Source organism: Choloepus didactylus, chromosome 8 (genome assembly GCF_015220235.1).
Source record: "Choloepus didactylus isolate mChoDid1 chromosome 8, mChoDid1.pri, whole genome shotgun sequence".
NCBI lineage: Eukaryota > Metazoa > Chordata > Mammalia > Pilosa > Megalonychidae > Choloepus > Choloepus didactylus.
This window is the reverse complement of record NC_051314.1, coordinates 131,718,715-131,736,962: the sequence shown is the minus strand read 5'-3', so window position 1 is coordinate 131,736,962 and position 18,248 is coordinate 131,718,715. Positions and strand designations below refer to the sequence as shown.

General features: G+C 45.9%; 1 protein-coding gene across 1 annotated transcript in view; it reads left to right on the top strand.

Annotated features, from left to right (window-relative positions):
* The window catches only part of CACNA2D4 (calcium voltage-gated channel auxiliary subunit alpha2delta 4), a 108,032-nt gene that overhangs the window by 19,446 nt on the left and 70,338 nt on the right, over positions 1-18,248 (top strand). Inside the window, exons 14-20 of the mRNA XM_037847314.1 lie at positions 1,189-1,266; positions 2,003-2,083; positions 3,270-3,344; positions 6,769-6,855; positions 7,621-7,692; positions 15,887-15,948; positions 17,100-17,167. Coding sequence (XP_037703242.1) covers positions 1,189-1,266; positions 2,003-2,083; positions 3,270-3,344; positions 6,769-6,855; positions 7,621-7,692; positions 15,887-15,948; positions 17,100-17,167 — 523 coding nt within the window. The remainder of the gene's footprint in view (positions 1-1,188; positions 1,267-2,002; positions 2,084-3,269; positions 3,345-6,768; positions 6,856-7,620; positions 7,693-15,886; positions 15,949-17,099; positions 17,168-18,248) is intronic.

Below are 18,248 nucleotides of genomic sequence, written 5' to 3'. Positions count from 1 at the left end.
TCCCCAACCTTGGAGTCGCTGAAGTCCAGGGTCACCGTAAACCTCCTGGAGGTTACTCCACTGAGCCGAGCAGGTCTCCCACCCTGCACAGACGCCCAGAGACAGGGACATAGGGGAAGCTCGGGGCTGCCCTGAGATCTGCAGAGCCTGGGAGAGCATCCTAAGGGAGAGGGCAGGTGAGGGTGGGGAAAAGCGAGGTCTCTGAGACCCTGGGGACTGTGTCCTGGAGAAGCAGAGGGGACACCCCTCGGGTTCCATAACTTCACAGCTCACAAAGGAGACTGGAAAGCATTCATCTAGTCCAGAGAGAGGAAAAAAATAGCTGTAATTGTGACTCACTTTCAGAAAGCCTTACTTCTTGACTCTAAATTGAAAACTCAGATGAAGTAGAGGGCAGAGACTTGATGCTCAAAAAGCTCAATTTCCAAGAAGATCAACTTTTGACTTCTGTGACCCAGCCACCCCATGTGGCTTATCTAAATGACGGGCAGACTTGTAGGAAGCCTCTGGACACAGCACCTTCTGGGAACCCCTCTCTGTTATAAATTGGGGTACATGCATGGAGCCCCTTTCCAAGGTTGCAGAAGGAGCGGGCATCAGGTAGTCAGGGAGGAACACCATCTCGGAGGATAAGAATGACGCTGGCTCCCATGTTCTGAGTGGAGAAGAGGCTGTGGATCTGTCCTGCATGTGTTAGGGATGTCTCAAGGCCACCCTGTGCGGTGGATCCTCACACGTGAGCTGATGTTTGCAGTGGTTCTGGGTCAGTGTCCTCGTCCCCCTTGACCGGCCTGGGCTGGAGTTTGTACCAGAGATTTGTCAGACAGCTCTGGCACGCGTGGGCTGGGCCTCTCCAGGGGTTCACGCTCTGCCGGCCATGGCTGAATTACGAGGATGTGATGACCGCGTCTGCGGGCCTGGCTGGGGGCACTGAGACTGGGTCAGACTTAGGACTTTCTCTGGTAAGTGCCTGGCCTCGTCCTCTTCTCCAGCCCACCTCTCTCCTGCAGCATTTCTGCCAGCTGTCTGCAGAGAAGGGAAACTTCCTGTGGGATTCCTTCCTTCCTGATGGAAGGTGACGCCGTCTAGCTGAGCCCAGCGGCAGGGTCTCTGTGCTGTGCTCCGAGTAGGGCAAACCTCCGGGCCCCTCTGGTCTAACTTGCACCCTCTGCTCTTTGCTCTTCGCAGCTCTTCACCTCTCAGTCTCAGAGCTTGGCACTCCTGACCACCGTGGCCATGCCGGTCTTCAGCAAGAAGAATGAGACGGTGGGTACCCCCTGAGAGGGTGTGGCCGTGGTTAGAACTTGGAGCCAGGGCTGGCATCTTTACACCAAGATTCTAACTTAGCTGGGCATTGCTGCTGCTGTGGAGGGCTCTATGTGCAGATCCCAGGCCCTGGCCCTGCCCCAGGCCACCTACATCAGAATCTCTTGGGTGGGGTGGGGTGGGGTGGGGGCTATACTTGTTCAAAGCTCCCCACGCCGCTGCTCAGCCAGCTTGGTGCCAGTCTACTGCTCAGCCCCCAGGACCACTGCCTTGGGGATAGAGGGCTGGAGAGGTCACCGGAGTCTTCCAGCAGAACTGTATTTAACCCACCAGTTTGAGCAGACTCCAACTTGTTTGGAAAGGTCCCTGGTGAGGGACTTTCCGGAACCTTCCATTCTCCATTGGCTCAGGTCCCGTGTGGCTCGGAGTGCCTGTAGTTTATTGTCCCCAGGATCCCAATACTTCAGCCTCTGCCTTGAACATTAATATTTCATTCAACGTTGTCTTTCACTTAAATTTTACCACTTAAATATTAATATTGGACATTAATCTTCCCAACAGCTGAGATTGCTCCTGGGGCCTCTCCTGATAGTTTCTAGATTTTTATTCCAAATTTTCATTCAGCCTAAAACCTAATTGCAGAGGAAGGGCTGCTTCAGGCCTAAGGAGCTTCCTCTTCTGGTCCTGTGCATGGGGTAGCCATGTCTGTCTCTAACCCTGGTGCCTCCCCTTCCAGCGATCTCACGGCATTCTCCTGGGTGTGGTGGGCTCTGACGTGGCCCTGAGAGAGCTGATGAAGCTGGCACCCCAGTACAAGGTGAGTTTGGATCAGGCCCCAAGTGGGGGTCACAGGCCCCCAGGAGCCTCTTCTTGGAAGTAGCCGCCATGCCCAGAGCTGGGCTGGGCCTCCTCTGTCCCACCCCCCAGAGAGGTGTGGGCATCCAGCACGGTGATGGTGGCCTGGGCACCCCACCTCCTTTAGCCAGCCCTTACTGTCCCCTGCTCTGTGGCCTCCGGCAAGTTCTTTCCCTGCCAGGGCCTCCATTTCTTAGTCTGCCCCTCCATGGTGCTCTCTCCTGTTTCAAGAGTGAGTGAGATTGCAGCTGATTCTCATTATTCATGGTAGTTAGGAGCCATAAATTTGCTGCAAATGCTGATGTGGCAAATACTGAACCACTGTTCCTGGGAAAATACAGGTGCAAGCCTCTGGTCACAACATTTTCATCTAATGAATACAGAACCTTGTTTCACGTCTTTTTTTGTTTAGAGACACCTTATTTAATATCTATTGTTGATTCATTGACATGGAACTCGCAGCCAACAGCTCTCTATCTCTTGCCTGAACAAAGCTTATGTAAAATATAAATGTTCTCCATCGGGCACATCACAGCCTTCTGTGTTAGGAGCACTAGACAGCACTTCAGCAGTATGCTTGGGGGCTATTTTAAACAGTGAAATCACCAACAAAGTGCACAAAAATGTGAAAAACCCAGCACTAAAATACACCGCAACAAGGACTCTTGTTTACAGTATGAGAGCTGAAACCGGAAGGCAGAACGTTGCCTGGTTCAATCTCAGCCAGGCATATGTGCATTGAGCAACTCAGATTTTTTTTCCAGTCTGTCCATGTCTGCGAATGACTGAGAAAGCACTGCAAGAACTGATGTTGAGGTTGGAAATATATTTTAGCCGGTAGGTGAATTTGCAAATTCAGAATCCATGAACATGAGGATAGGCTGTATATCATCAAAGCATCTAGAGCATGTGGTGGGAGAGAGGTTGGATAGTGATACAGGCATTATTACTGTTGCTATAAACAATTTGGAAAGGACTTCAAAATTAATGGGTAGAAGCACAGGACTGGCTCAGTTAAATTCCTATTTGAGAAACTCACTGCTGCGAGCTGCCATCTTTAGTGGTCCCGTTGTCCCAAATCCCTTCCCGACTCCAATTACCCATCATGAACAACAAGTCTAACGCCCCTCAATCCCTGTCTTTGGCAGCTGGGAGTGCACGGATATGCCTTTTTGAACACTAACAACGGCTACATCCTCTCACATCCTGACCTCCGACCCTTGGTAGGTACAGATCTTATTGGCCTTGAGATTCTAATTATATGGGATTTGGGGTAGTCCATAAAACCACTTAATACAATGAGCATGTATTGGGCCCCATTTTAGGAACCCAGAAGTCTGCTATGAGTAATATGAGAAAAAAAAATGCATGTAAGTCATGATCCCCACTTCCAGGTGCTTAAAATCTAGCAGGAAAGATAAGGCACAAAGACATGAAATGATGGTTGGACAGAGCAGAGAGCACGTGAGGAAGTGGGCAGTTTGTGGTGAAAGGATTCTCTCGGGACCCAGTCACATACACTCCCATGGCTGCATCAGCTGGTTGGCTTCCCCTTTGAGCCTCACAGTCATAGAAGCAGAGCTCCAAGGCCCCACCCAAGGGGGTGTTAGCATTGAGTTAGCAATAAAAATGACAAGACATGTGCGGGGGCCCTCTTGCAAGAGGTGGGGGCGGCAGTGCTGGCGCTTCCCTGAGCTTGCCTTGGGATGTGTCCCCGAATGCCCCTGCCCCCTTGCCAGCTCTCTCCATCCTGGTACAGAAGCTGGGATATTATAAAGTGGGTTCAGCTGAGCAACTGATGGCTTGCAAAGAAAGATTGCATCAGTTTATGTCAAAGTTCTGCCTCCAGAGCTTGGGGTTTCCTGCTGTCCCCAGTCATGGCACTTGGACATTGTCCAGGACAATAATAGCTGCATGTCTCAGGGTGATTGTTAGAGGAGGGGGAGAAGGAAGGGATAAAGTCCTGGAGGAATTGAAGCCTTTTCCCTCTACCCATCTTCTACTGCATTGAGGATGGCAGTGGAGGAAAATTGAAAGCAGAGCACCTTTCCAAGAACTTACCAAGGGGTTCATCAGCCCCAGGTGCCATTTGGAGAGATCAGGCAAACCACATCCCATTCCATTCAGTTCCAGTGAATACTGAGTGTCCACAGGCGACTGATGGAGCTTGTGAACTACAGGGGTTCAGAATAGAGAGAGATCAGGGTGCACTAGAAACCACTGTCTTCCCAGTTCCCACGCTGCTGGGCAAGCATCTGAACCCATACCAGACCCTGTCGTATGCTGAGGGTTCTGTGGGGACAGCCCAGAGCCATCAAAGTGACTCACCAGAGAAATATGTTGATCCTGGAGCTCACTTGTAGAATTAAGAGACACTGATCAGAAACCAACCTGTCAGCACGTATTTAATCTAGGTGAATATGAGGCTTCCACCAATCAATTTATAAATTCATATTGTGAACCTACTATGCACCTAACCTTCTAATGCTGTGAAGAATGCTATAAACAGAGGTTTACAGTCTAATTAAGGAAGATTTTTTTATGGGAAAGACTTCTGTAAATGAAACAACTAGAGAATAATACCGCATATGACATAATTACATAACAAAAGAGATGGTAAAGTCAATGTAGTGACATTGCTAAGGAAAGCACTGTCAGTTTATGGTGGGTATTTAAGAACAACAATGATTGAGTTTAAAAAAAGAAAATAACACAGGAGATGCCTGGTAATAAACTGAAAGAGAGTGGAGAGTCATACGTTTGGACTGAAATCTTTCTATGTCAGCACCCAGATGATAAGTAACTAACAAAGTGGATCTCTCAGCTCTCATCAGGATTTAGGAGATGGCAATGGACTGTTGCACCTTACTCAAAAGAAATAGATGTAAGGTAAAAGCTGGCAGGACAGTGTTGTTTGTCAGGAGCAATAAGGGCATGATTAGGATCGTCCTCCAGGCATGGGTGGGGAACGAAAGGGAAGAACAAAAGGAGGTGCTGTGGTGGCAGTTACACTACCGAGTACCTGGACAGGTGAGAAATAAGGATGATGCTTATTGAAGTAATAAAACTGGTAGAAGCAAGTTGAGAGGGGCTCCTTCTGCTTACCTTAATGATAAACGAGCCCCTTTTCATTTTCAGTAGGTTACTAAAGAAAACCTGGGAAGGACTGCTGGCCTGATAGTATACAACGTGGTGGTTGGTATCTGGCTTGGCATCCGAGAAAGACAGTGAAGGCCAGGGAAAAATTGTAACACTCAAGAGTGTTGATTGATGGCTGTATGACAGCTGCAGGGAGGTCTTTGTAGGTCCTGCAGAACATGTCCTTGGCTCTGTCCCATTAAAAAATGCTGTCACCAAGGCAAAAGTACAGAAAGCAGATGTTGCAAAGTCTGGAAGGTATGGCTAATACATTAAGTGAGAAATTTAATCTTTAGGAAATCTTCTGAAATACTGGGCTGAGAGTAACAAGATGAAATATATTATTAGAGATGCATGGAAAACTCTGCAAATAGAGGCAAAATACTCAATGCTGAAGCAAAAGACTGCAGGGATGTAAAAAACGGCATATCACTTGAGAAGGACCAAGAGGGGATTAAATTGGCTGAAAACTCAAGGTGAACCCGTAGGGCCATGTAGCTATCTGAAAAGTTAAGCAAACTTGTAGGCAGCGCTCACAGCTGTGTGTTATTGTGTTCCAGAGAGATCACGACCCACACCGCACAATCAGACCCCATCTGGAATATGGATTGATTCTATTTTTATTGTGGTAACACGTACAACCCAGAATTTCCCATTTTAACCACTTTTGTGTGTACACTTCAGTGGTGTTAATTACATTCACAATGTTGTGCCACCATCAGTTATCAAAACTTTTTTGTCACCCCAAACAGAAACTCAGTACCCAATAAACAATGGCCCCCACTCCCCCTTGCCCACCCAGTCCCTGGTAACCTCTAATCTATTTTTTGTCACTATTGGAATTTACCTATTGTAGTTATTTCATATAAGTGGAATCATGCACTATTTGTCCTTTTGTGTCTGGCTTGTTTCACCCAGCACGATGTCTTCAAGGTTCATCCACGTTGTAGCACGTATCAGAGCTTCATTCCTTTTTATGACTGAATAATTGGAATATTGGTTTTGTCCAGGGCACTCCGTTTTAAGAGTGACACTGACAAAGTGGATATGTATTCAGAGGGAGTTGAGGCATCTGCAGGCTGAAATGTTTAACTTGGAGAAGCAAAGTCAGAGGAGTGACAAGTACCTTCGAGAACTTCCAGGGTTGTCAGGATGAAGACAACCTATTTGGCTCCAGGGGAAATAACTGAAGTCCATGGGTAAAAGTTACAGGGAGCCAGATTTCAGCTCTGTAGGAGAAAGGACTTTCAAGCAATTAGAGCTGTCCAGAACTTTGACAAGCTGACTCATAAAATAGGGAGCGCCTCATTGTGAGAAACGTCCACTCAGAGGCCAGGAGACCGTCTGTCACAGACGGCAGCCAGGGAACCTTGGTGTTGAGTAGAAGTTGTGGGATCGCTGAGATTCTTTGATTTCATGAATATACCCTATAGACATTATAAAAGAGATGCAACATGAGCAGAACCTCACGCTAATCTTGTTGTTTTCTTCCCGACCTGCCCACTGCAGTACAGAGAGGGGAAGACGCTGAAACCCAAACCTAACTACAACAGTGTGGATCTCTCTGAAGTGGAGTGGGAGGACCGAGCTGAAACCGTGAGTGGGGAAAGTAGGGGAAAGAAAAGCTAGGGTAGCTCTTTATCCACCTAACAGGTCAGCTGTGTGGCTTTAAACGTTGAGGTCACGCTACCCTTCCCTGGCAGAGCAGTTCAGTGCTAGAGCCTTTTCAAGCCCTGAGCTGGTAGCAATTCCTATAATGGGCAATTCTTTTAACAACTATTAAAGTATAACAACATCTTCCTGAATCACGGGGATGGCTGAGGATGACTGAGATCATGTCCAGAAGCTATAGGGTTTGAGTTTCTGCAATGTTTTAGCCTGGCTTTGGATCTCAGTAGCACAACCTAGAGGAAATTAAATTTCAGTTACATGGCACTGTGGACCTAGATGCTTTGGTCCACTTTGGTGAGTGCCCAGAATTATAAGCTAAACAGAACCTAGGATCGGGTCTATATTCCCTTCCCATATTTTGCTCAGAGAAAATATGCAAGAGGGGAAAAAGGAAAAAGCAAATGCTCCTAGGGATCAGCTTATAAAATAGGGAGTGCCTCATTGTGGGAAATGTCCACTCATAGGCCAGGAAGCCGTTTGTCACAGATGGCAGCCAGGGAACCTTGGCGTGGAGTAGAAGGTTATGGGATCACTGAGATTCTTTGATTTCATGAATATACCCTATAGACTTTATAAAAGAGATGCAGTATGAGGAGCAGAACCTCACACTCAGTAGAGCTCAGTAGAGCTCAATACCACCACCGTCCGGTGTGAGCCAAAGAACTAATGTCATTTTCTTTCCTTTTGAAGCTGAGAACAGCCATGATCAATGGGGAAACAGGTTCTGTCTCTATGGAGGTGAAGGTTCCTCTGGACCAAGGGGTAAGGGGGCTAGGAAGGCAACCTAGGGTGGGTGGTGACCGGGGACTTGGACTTGGCTGAATGTAAGCTGAGGACTGGGCTGCTTGCTGCAGCCTGGAGGGCTTGATTGGAGAGCAGATCCAAGGGGGCATCAAGCCCATAGGAACATCTGGCCAAGAAGCTACACTACTGCTCACAACAGCACTTGGTTCTTTGGGGGCTGCTGAGCTAGGCAGTAGTTAGCTCAAGTCATTTACAACTCTTCCTTCTCCATTATGCTGTCTGCCATTTGGCCCCTTTTTTGTTTATGATGGAAAGGGGAAAAGTGACAGTTAATTTTGCAAATTTTTAGCAGCTCTTGTAAAACATGTTGTATGGGAAGAGGTTGAAAATAATCGCTGTTCTCTACTGCTAATTTTCCTCCCCTGTAACCACAGATAATCAAGAACACCATGACTCAAGGACACCATTACTCTCTTTACAGACCTGCCCATTATTTTTAAAAAGATCATTTCACCTTCTCACTTAAGAGGTTCCAGTGCATCTACTGAATTTGCATGGTCCCTTGACATATTTACAGATGCCACCTCCTCCCTCACAGCCACCCCCTCCTCTCCCTCCTCCTCCGGCTGCCCATCTGCCACGGCTAAAAGAACACAGGCATCTGTCTGCAGCAATCAGACACAAGTTCTTTCACAAACACAGACCCCCATGGGCACCAGACAAGACAGCATGAGGAAGGAAAAGCAGTTCATTACATTCCTCTAGACCCATGGACTGATGGTCGTTGGAAGCAGTGTCTGATTTCTCTGGCCCCTGCATTTTGTAGGCTCTGGGATGAGAATGGTAACATTGATGATTGATGACAATATACCCCTAGTCACTGCGGCTCCTTCTCCTGATCCAAAAAAGCAGGGGTTCCTTCCAGGCACCTCTACCCTCCTCCTGGCCAGACCCATGAGACGTGCTCAAGGGCAGGCTCACCTGGTCCAGCCCTGCTGGGACATTGAAGTAGGACTTGTTTTTGTGCTACAGTGAAAAGTTTAATATACACGAGGCGTCCAGCAACCTAAAGGCAGATTTAATATGGCTATAGTATATCTAACACAGACCAACCACGAAGCAGGTATGTTGGTTTCCTGGGGCTGCCCTAACAAAGTACCACAAACTGACTGGCTTAAAACAGAGATTTATCACCGGAAGTTCTGGAAGCCAGAAGTCCAAAACCAAAGTGTCAGCAGGGCCATGCTCCCGCTGAAGTCTGTGGGGAAGACTCTGTTCCATGCCTCTCTCCCGGCTGCTGGTGGTAGCTGGCAGCCCTTAGTGTCCTCTGCCTCAGTCGCCACATGGCCTTCAGTTCAGTCCATGACAGATGAGTGTAGTTTGTCATTCATCCTTTCATTCCAGTGCCCCATGTTCTCATGCAGCCTTCAGACTTCTCTAAACCACCAAGGCAGAGACTTACCCAGATGCAGAGCAGTCTGAGCTTCTCCTGAAACTGCTGCCCATCCCCTTGAATCTGTTCATTGCTGCTGGTGAACCATTCAGGTTACATTTTTGCAATTTAACAGCAGCTTCCTGACACCTGAGTGCTTCACCATAAAGGGGTGGTGGTGGAGAGCATGATGTCATAGACATTTCCTAGCACATAGATGTCATAGATGTCATGTCCCACTATAACAACTACTACTAATAATAGCCTCTAACATTGTTAGAATCTGGGCTAATCATCTAACAATTAGCTTAACCCTCACAACCCTATGAGGTTGGTGTTATCCTGTCCCCTATTTTATAGATGAGGATTTTCAGAGAGGCTAAAAAACTTGGCCAGGGTCACCCAGATGGTACATTGCAAAGCCCACGTGTATCTGATTCTAGACCACACACTCTTAACTGCTGCAGGATAGGGCCTTTCTGTAGGACTGGTCCTGAATTCTCCAGCCTGGAAGATTTCCTAAGAGTCTCTTTAGAATAGTGTTCCGGTTTGCTAATGCTGCCATTATGCAAAATACCAGAAATGGATTGGCTTTTATAAAGGGGGTTTATTTGGTTACAAATTTACAGTCTGAAGGCCATGAAAATGTCCAAATGAAGGCATCAACACAAGTATACCTTCACCGAAGGAAGGATAGTGGCATCTGGAAAACCTCTGTTAGCTGGGAAGGCACATGGCTGTCATCTGCTGATCCTGGGTTGTGTTTCAGCTCCTCTCTCAGCTCCTGTGCATTCTTAAAAATGTTGCTCTTGGGACGTTTGTCCTCTCTTAGCTTCTCTGGAACAAAGTGTCAGCAAAAGTCTGCTTTCAATGGCTGTCTCCAAATTGTCTCTCTTGGTTGCAGCAGCAAGCTCCTTCTGTCTGAACTCTTATAGGTCTCCAGTGATTTAATTAAGACCCATGCTGAATGGGTGGGGCCACACCTCCATGGAAATAATCTAATCAAAGGTGTTACCCATAGTTGGGTGGGTCACATCTCCATGGAAAGAAACATCCAATCAAGAGGTCACACCCTAATCAACACAAATATGTCTGCTCCCACAAGATTGCATTAAAGAATGTGGCATTTTGGGGGACATGATACATCCAAACCGGCACAAATAGTATTTCTGTTCCATCTTTTAAATTCATCTTCTCCTCTCCCTCTACCCTGTGATATCGTAACTCAGCTCTCTTAACTCTTTCATCTCTTTAATCTTTACTCTCACACCCAGAAGCTGCAAAGCCTGCACTGTTTGTGTGTGTGTGTGTGTGTGGGGTGTTGCTGATATAGAGACCTCCACACTGGTGTCTAGCCCCTCTCCACTCTAATCTATTATGATGACACTCTTCCACAATGTTGCTACATCTTGTTCACTGCCAACTGCTCTGTTTCCCCTACATGTCTTCTCTTTATAACAGAGTCAGCAGATAGTAACATTGATTTCTTGCCTGCCAGTCTATCCCAGCCCTCTCTCCTGGCTCAGTGCTGTGTCTCAACTTACAAGCTTGTTCCCCAGTAGAAACAATCTTCAGGTCTAGGTTGAGGCAGAGGAAAACTTTCTCAAAGCATTGTGGGAATATCTGTCACCATTCAATCCGTCCTCCTGGCAGGAGGGTCAGGAAACATGATAACCTGGGATTTTTTTGGTTTGTTTTACATGCATATCTAATTCCCACTGATCAGACTAAACTCCAGATATGCAAGTTTATGTCAAACTATGGGGGTGTTACCAAGGACAATAGCGACAACCCTAGTATAATTTAAAGTAGGAGCCAGAAACTCAAAAACCTGTGGGGCCAGATAGATCATTTTAATAAATGTGAGTGAGAGAAGCAGACAGGCGTCAGCCTTGGGGGTGGGGTGGGAACTATGGCAAATAGGACAGTGCAGACAGCATCTAAAGGAGACAGCTAAAAACTCATATTTTTAAATATGCGCAACAAACTCCAAAAATGTAAACAAAAACCAAACAACCACAGTCTGGGCCAATATCTAGGATACCGAACTTTAATATAGAGTCCAAATTTGACCTGTAGCCTTCCTACTTGTCACCTCCAAAATGCAGACCAATAATAGGTGTCATAATCTCTAACCCAGCAGCAGCATCCTGGGATACTTGTTTAAAAGAAAAACCAGAAAAGCAAAATATCCTGCAACATCTACTCTAAGATCATTTTATCATTCTCATGTTGTTTGATAGTTTAGAACAACTAGCAATGCAGGAGGGAGATAGGAAGACATAATCTTCTTTAGTTTCTTCCAAATTAACCCTACTGTCTTGGGTTAATACAAGTATCCTTTTCCTCCAGTGCCTTTATAAATACTGGATTCCAGGGACATAAAATTAGAGTTTCCCTCTCTCTCTCTCTCTCTCTCTCTCACACACACACTCTCACACACACACACACACACACACACACACACACACACGCACACATGCGCACTCACAAATTTTTTTTTCCAGCAAAGGCAATCCAAGGAGCATGTTGGTCTGTCATGGAGGAGTAGCTTGCATTGGACAAACCCTCCAGCAGATAACAATAACAAAAGACAAAAAAGAGAAAAGAAGCATCTAACTGCACTTGAAAATGACCAAAAGCAGACAGAAACCAGGGTTCAGCTCTTTAATCTAAAGAATACACTGGGTGAGATGCATGTTTATATGGTGTGCCAGTTTGGATGTATTATGTCCCCCAAAATACCATGTTCTTTGATGCAATCTTGTGGGGGCAGAGTGTTTCCATGGAGATGTGACTCAATCAAATGTGGGTGAGACGTTTGATTGGATAATTTCCATGGAGGTGTTACCCCACCGATTCAGCGTGGGTCTTAATGGAATCACTTGAGTCTTGTAAAAGTTTTCACAGACATACTGAAGAGCTGCAACTTACAGAGACATTTTGAAGATGGTTGTTGGAAGCAGACGCAGACATTTTGGAGAACACCATTTTGAAATGCAACCTGGGAACAATCAGATGCCAGCCATGTGCCTTCCCAGCTAACAGAGGTTTTCTGGATGCCAATGGCCTTTCTCCAGGGAAGGTACCCTGTTGTTGATACCTTACCTTGGACACTTTTATGGCCTTAAGACTGTAATGTTGTAACCAAATAAACCCCCTTTATAAAAACCAGTCCATTTCTGGTATTTTGCATTAAAAGCAGCATTAGCAAACCAGAACATATGGCTTTTTCCCCAAGGGCACACCCTAGTCTGTTTGAAATGGAGCAGTTGGGATTCAAGCAGAAAGTCACAGTCTTATGACACTGAAGAGCCAGGGAACATAATTTGGGCTGCTAGAGTGTCTGGAAATGAGGGAGGACACCCTAGAAATGATGGAACCACAGGTGGGCAAGCCCCCAACTCTGTATCTAAACACCCCTCAAGTTCTTGGCTAACCCATGACCTGCACATACACAGGGGAGACTCCAAGGACCCCAGTGGAAAGCAGCAGTTGGCAGGCTGGAAACCAGACTGGGGATTTCGGCTGCAGCCCATTGGAGTGGGGACCATTTGGTGTCTGAATCCCACCAAGGTAGAAAGGCTTGGGAAACACCTTGGGATTTCCATAGGAACCCCAGATGGGCAGCACCTTAGGAGTAAAGGCTAGGTCCTGCGACCAAGGATTTCACCTTAGACCTAAGGACAAAGGTGAAGTAGACCCACTCTAACCAAATGTAAATCCAAGCCTCTACAAGTTCAAGGCACTCAACCAGTTAATGGCTTTTGCTTTGGGCCAACCCTAACTTGGAACCACACAGGGAAGTGATCCTGGGAAACGTGGCTTAGCTAATTTGGTACAATACATGAAAGGAGCCAAATGGAAATTCTAAAACTGGAAAGTATAGTATCTATACTTCTATATAGTATCTGAGATGAAAATTTTACTGGATGGGCTCAATAGCAGATTGGAGAGAAAAAGGACAGTGAACTTGAAGCCAGAGCAATAGGAATTAACCAATATGAAGAACAGAAAGAAAAATTAAAAAAAAAAAAAAAAAGAAACAGAGCTTCAGTGACCTGTGAGATGTTATCAATATATACATATGTATATACTGGAAAACCAGAAGAAAAAGTGAGAATGGAGCAAAAAAGTATTTGAAAAAAATGGCCAAAAATATCCTGAATTTGTGGAAAACCTCAAGCTATAGATCAAATTAGCTCAGCAAACCCCAAGAAGGATAAAATTAAAAAGAAGTTCACACCTAGGCACATCATAGTCTGCTGCCAAAAATCAAAGATAAAAGAAAATCTTGAAAGAAAAATTAAATCAGTGGAAAGGAAAAATTAAATAAATGAAAAGCTATAGCCATGTTTATGGGTTGTGAGATCAATATTAAGATGTCCATTCTCCCCAAATTGATCTTTAGATTCAACACAATCCTAATCAAAATTTGAATAGAAATAGACAAGGTGATTCTAAAATTTATATGGAAATGCAAGGGGCCTAGAACAGCCAAAGCAATCTTGGAAAAGAACAACAAATTTGGATAATTCAAACTACTTGATTTCAAAACCTACTATGTAGCTACAGTAATCAAGCAGAGTGCGACATAAGAATAGACAAATGGATCAATGGAAGAGAATAGTGAATCCATAAGTAAACCCATGTGTAATATAGTCAGTTGATTTTCAGTAAAGGCATCATGACAAACCAATAGAGAAAGGAAAGTCTTTTCAACGAATGGTTTAAGAACAACTGAATACATGTATGGAAAAAAATAAACATTGAGCCATATTTTATTCTATAAACAAAACTTAATTTGAGGTGGATGATAATCCTCAATGTACAAGCTAAAACTGTAAAGCTTGCAAAGATGTGGAGAAATTGGAACTCTTGTACATTGCTGATGGACTGTAAAATAGTAAAACAACTTTGGAAAATTGTTTGATAGTTTTTTATAAAGATAAACATACATTTACCATATGACCCAGCAATTCCATTCCTGGATATTTACCAAGAGAAATGAAAACCTATATCCACAAGAAGATTTATTCAGGAATGTTTATAGCAGCTTTATTTATCATAGCCAGAAACTGGATACAGCAACTACCCATCCATAGGTGAACATACAAACAAATTGTGGTGTATCCATACATTGGAATACTACTCAGCAATTAAAAAGGAATGAACTACCAAGACTCGCAACAACATGGATGGATCTTGATCGCATTGTGTTGAGCAAAAGAAGCCAGACACAAAAGACTACATACTATAAGAAAAGGCAACACGAATCTGTGGTGACAGAAATCAGAAGAGTTTGCCAAGGGTGGGGGCAGGAGGGACTGCTTGGAAGAGGGCAAGGAGAGCTTTCTAAGGGGATGAAAATTCATCTGAATCCATATCATGATGGGAAGTGATTTTGCAGAGCTAGATGCATTTATCAAAACTAATTGAATTATGCAGTTAAGATCTGTGAATTTCATTGTATGTACCTTTTTCTTTAATAAAAAAGAAGAAAACTGTAAAATGATCTCCAGTTCTGATTTTGGACCCAGCCCCTCCTTGGAGCACAAGGCTCTAGAGCCCACCTTCACTGGCTCTCCACTCCCCCATGACACCTCCCAAGAGAGCCCCCCTGACTTTTTGTGATGGGGAGAAACTGGCCGAGAGGGTCTGACTGAAGCAGAGGAGGGGGGTGCCATCCCCAGGGGCTGAGTGCAGGGATAGATAAATGCTAATTCTGCTGTGTTTTGAAACCAGCTTCCTAGAAAGCAAGTCTTTTTTTTTCCCCCCTTTGCCATCCCTTGCCCTCTGTGTCTCTTCCAACATCTTACTCCAATTTCTAAAATGGAAGCAGAAAAGCAGAATGAAGTGATACTGAGCTGACTATACAATTTGGCTTTCCCATTGACAGAGATTCATGTCTGTGAACAAAAACGAGCCACAGAACCTCAGCGCCCAGAGCAAATCATGCTCCTCCTTGCAGCCATCCTCACCGATGAAAAACAAACTCACCACCTCTCAGCAACCTCATGCAAGAGATACTATTGTTAATACCAATTTACAAAAGAAAACACTGATGCTTAGGAAAGGGAAGGCATTTACCCCAGAGCACACAGCTTGTATCCAGATTGAACTGCTGCCCAGCCCATGGCCTTAACCATTGTCATGCACTGTCCGATGCCCTCATTTATGCAAATTAAAATGAAACATGAAAGATGGCAACCTTGAAAGGAAAAGGAAGTTGTAAAGGCTGACTGGCCCTGGGTGGGCGACAGCGGAAGGGTCAGCGGTGCCCCCATTCTCCTTCGGTCCTTTTCAAGGGAGGGGAAGGTTGTGGATGGATGGAATAGATACAAGCTCCAGAAGTGTTTAGCCCTGACTGGCATCCTCTTCTAGGATCCCATATCGAGCCCTGGAGCCATTGCCGTCACCTGCACTGTTCAGTATAGTAGACACCAGCCACATCGACCATCTAAATTTAAATTTACGTTCCTTAAATTGGATAAAATTGAAAAATTCAGTTCCTCAGTCTCACATTTCAAGCTTTCAGATGCACACGTGGCTGGGGGCTCCCATCCTGGACTGTGGTGTGGACCCTGGGACTTAAATCCAGGCAGTCCCCTAGGGTTGCTGTTGGCTGGGCCTGGAGATGGTTCTGACTGTGGAGGTTAATGAGATGACCGCTGTCGGCGATGGTCACGGAGGGGTGAGACGTGAGGGACGTGCTGCAGAGGTGAGGACAACCCCAGAGGCATTTTCTAGGAAGCATCCTGCTCTTTTCTGCTCTTTCAGAAGCGAGTTCTTTTCCTGACCAACGACTATTTCTTCACTGGCATCAAGGACACACCTTTCAGGTGAGAGACCCACGTTTTATTTGCAGGGGTTGGTCAGATGGCGGGGTGAGGTTAGTGAAACTTGAATACCAACAACTCAGGGTAGAATTTTCAGGTCTGGGGGATGGATTTATGTATAGGTAGTTGACAATTTTGTGATGATAGAGAAAGGCCCAGGTCAGCATTCAGGAAACTTGAGGTCTAGCCCCGCTTTGCCAGTGTGTGTAGCCTCATGATTGAGTGTGCGGGCTCTGGAGCCAAGTTGCCTGGGTTTGAGTCCCAGCTCCACCACTTACAAGCTGTGTGACCTTAGTCAATTCACTTAACCTCTCTGTGCCTTAGATTCATCATTGGTAAAATAGGGGTAATAATAGTGGGTCCTTTGTGGGTTCATGGTTAAGCTCCTAAAGCAATACCTTATTTGTAAGATAGAAGGATCAAATTTGAAGACCTCTTGGATTCCCTACAACTCTACAAATATTTGGTTTTAGGCATTATACAGAATTCCTATAAGGAATATAAGGAAATATGTAGGAATATATATAAGAACTATATAGGAGAAAATACATAAGGATTATAAGGGAAGGAATGGTCTTTATCTCTGAATCACCTCATTTCTCTCAAAAGCGGTGTTTCCTAACACTGACTACTTGTTAAAATAACTGAGGAACTTTGTAAAATACCAATGCTTGGGCCCCATATTAACCAATTTAATCAGAATTTCTGTGGGTGAGGCCCAGGCACTGGTATCTTTAAACGTTCCCTAGGTGACTCGTACTGTCCAGGAGGGGAAGGCATGGCGGGAATCACCAGGAGGGAAAGGAATCTCCTATTTGTGGGATGTCCTATGAAGCATGGAGCCCTGTCTGCATTCCGGGGTCCCTGTGAGCTTCTGGGTACCCCTTGGTTAAAGGGGGGGCTGATCGGGCTCGTGGTCTGTAGAATTTCCCATGGTTCCTCTCAGGAAGAAAAGCTGATGGAAAAATAGGAGAAGTGCTGCCTCAGTTCTAGAGGGGACAGCCTGTGAGGTCAGAAGCAGAAAAACGGGGCAGGGCTTGACAGGCGTGCCACATGTCATAGGTATAAAAACTCAGAACTAATAAGGACATGGATCAGGAAGTTGATTGGCATTTGCTTTTGATGAGGACAAGTGTTCTCTGCTCTCCCTGCAGTCTGGGCGTGGTGCTAGCTCGGGGCCACGGAGAATACATCCTCCTGGGGAACACAATGGTGGAAGAAGGTGGGTAAAACCAAGTACTGATGCCAGATTAGAGGAAAGGCTAGATTCTCCTGGGATACTGGGTAGGGCCAAACCCAGGGCAGTGCCAGGGCTGCAGTCTCCAGGCCCGGGCTTGGGCAGGCTCTCAGAGCAGCGGCTGTCTACTGGCAGAGGCCCTCTGCATCCGGGTACCCAGCACTTGCAAGATCAGCCAGTCAGACGTGCCACAAGCCACCGAGCCCCAGGCTGCCAGTGGTGTAGACGCCCACTCTGGGAGGCTTTGCTGGGCCAGACGGGGAGGGCATTGGACCAAGATGAATTTTACCTATTAGAAGGCTGTACAGAGGGGATGAGAAAGAAGGCCAGGAATAAGGAAATTGCTTCTGGGAAGTAACATGAGAGGGGTGTTGAGAAACGGGCAGGGTAGGAGGGAAAGCCCACCTTCCTACCCCAACGTGTCCTGGACCTGCAGCTGCCCGACCCGAGCACTTTGAAAGAACAGAACCTATATCCAGGGAGAACTCAGGCAGTCCTTGGAAAATCTGAACACAATTCTATTTAACACGCACTTTCTGTCCATTTCTTCTGTACTATCCCTTATGTGCACCTCATTTCCATCTTTCTGCTACCACCCTCGTCATTGGCTTGTCTTTCCAGGGCAACCACTATAGCCTCCCAACTGGTCTCCCTGCCCCTTCCTTTCTCTGAACTTCAGCTGGAGGAATCTTTCTAGAAATGCCAAATCCAACCATGACACTGCTTAAGGGTGCAGTGGTCTTCTGAGTTTTTTTCATTCCTCTCATACTAAGCAAGGTCTGCCATGCTCACCTCTATAATGCTCTCCTCTCCAGCCCCCCACCCCCACCCCCAGCCTTCTTATCCCAGCTAACTTTGGCCCACCCTTCAGGTCCCAGCTTAGATGTCACTTGTCAGGAAGTTGTCCCTGGCAGATCCCCTTTTCCCCACCTGCACTGGGCTGAGGGTGCCCAGCTGTGCTCTCCCATGTAGCCCTCTGTTTCTCTTTTCATAGCATGTGTCCACATATGTTGGCGCACTCCCCTTCTCTATCCCCCACTGTCCCCAGGACAATCTAACTCCCCAG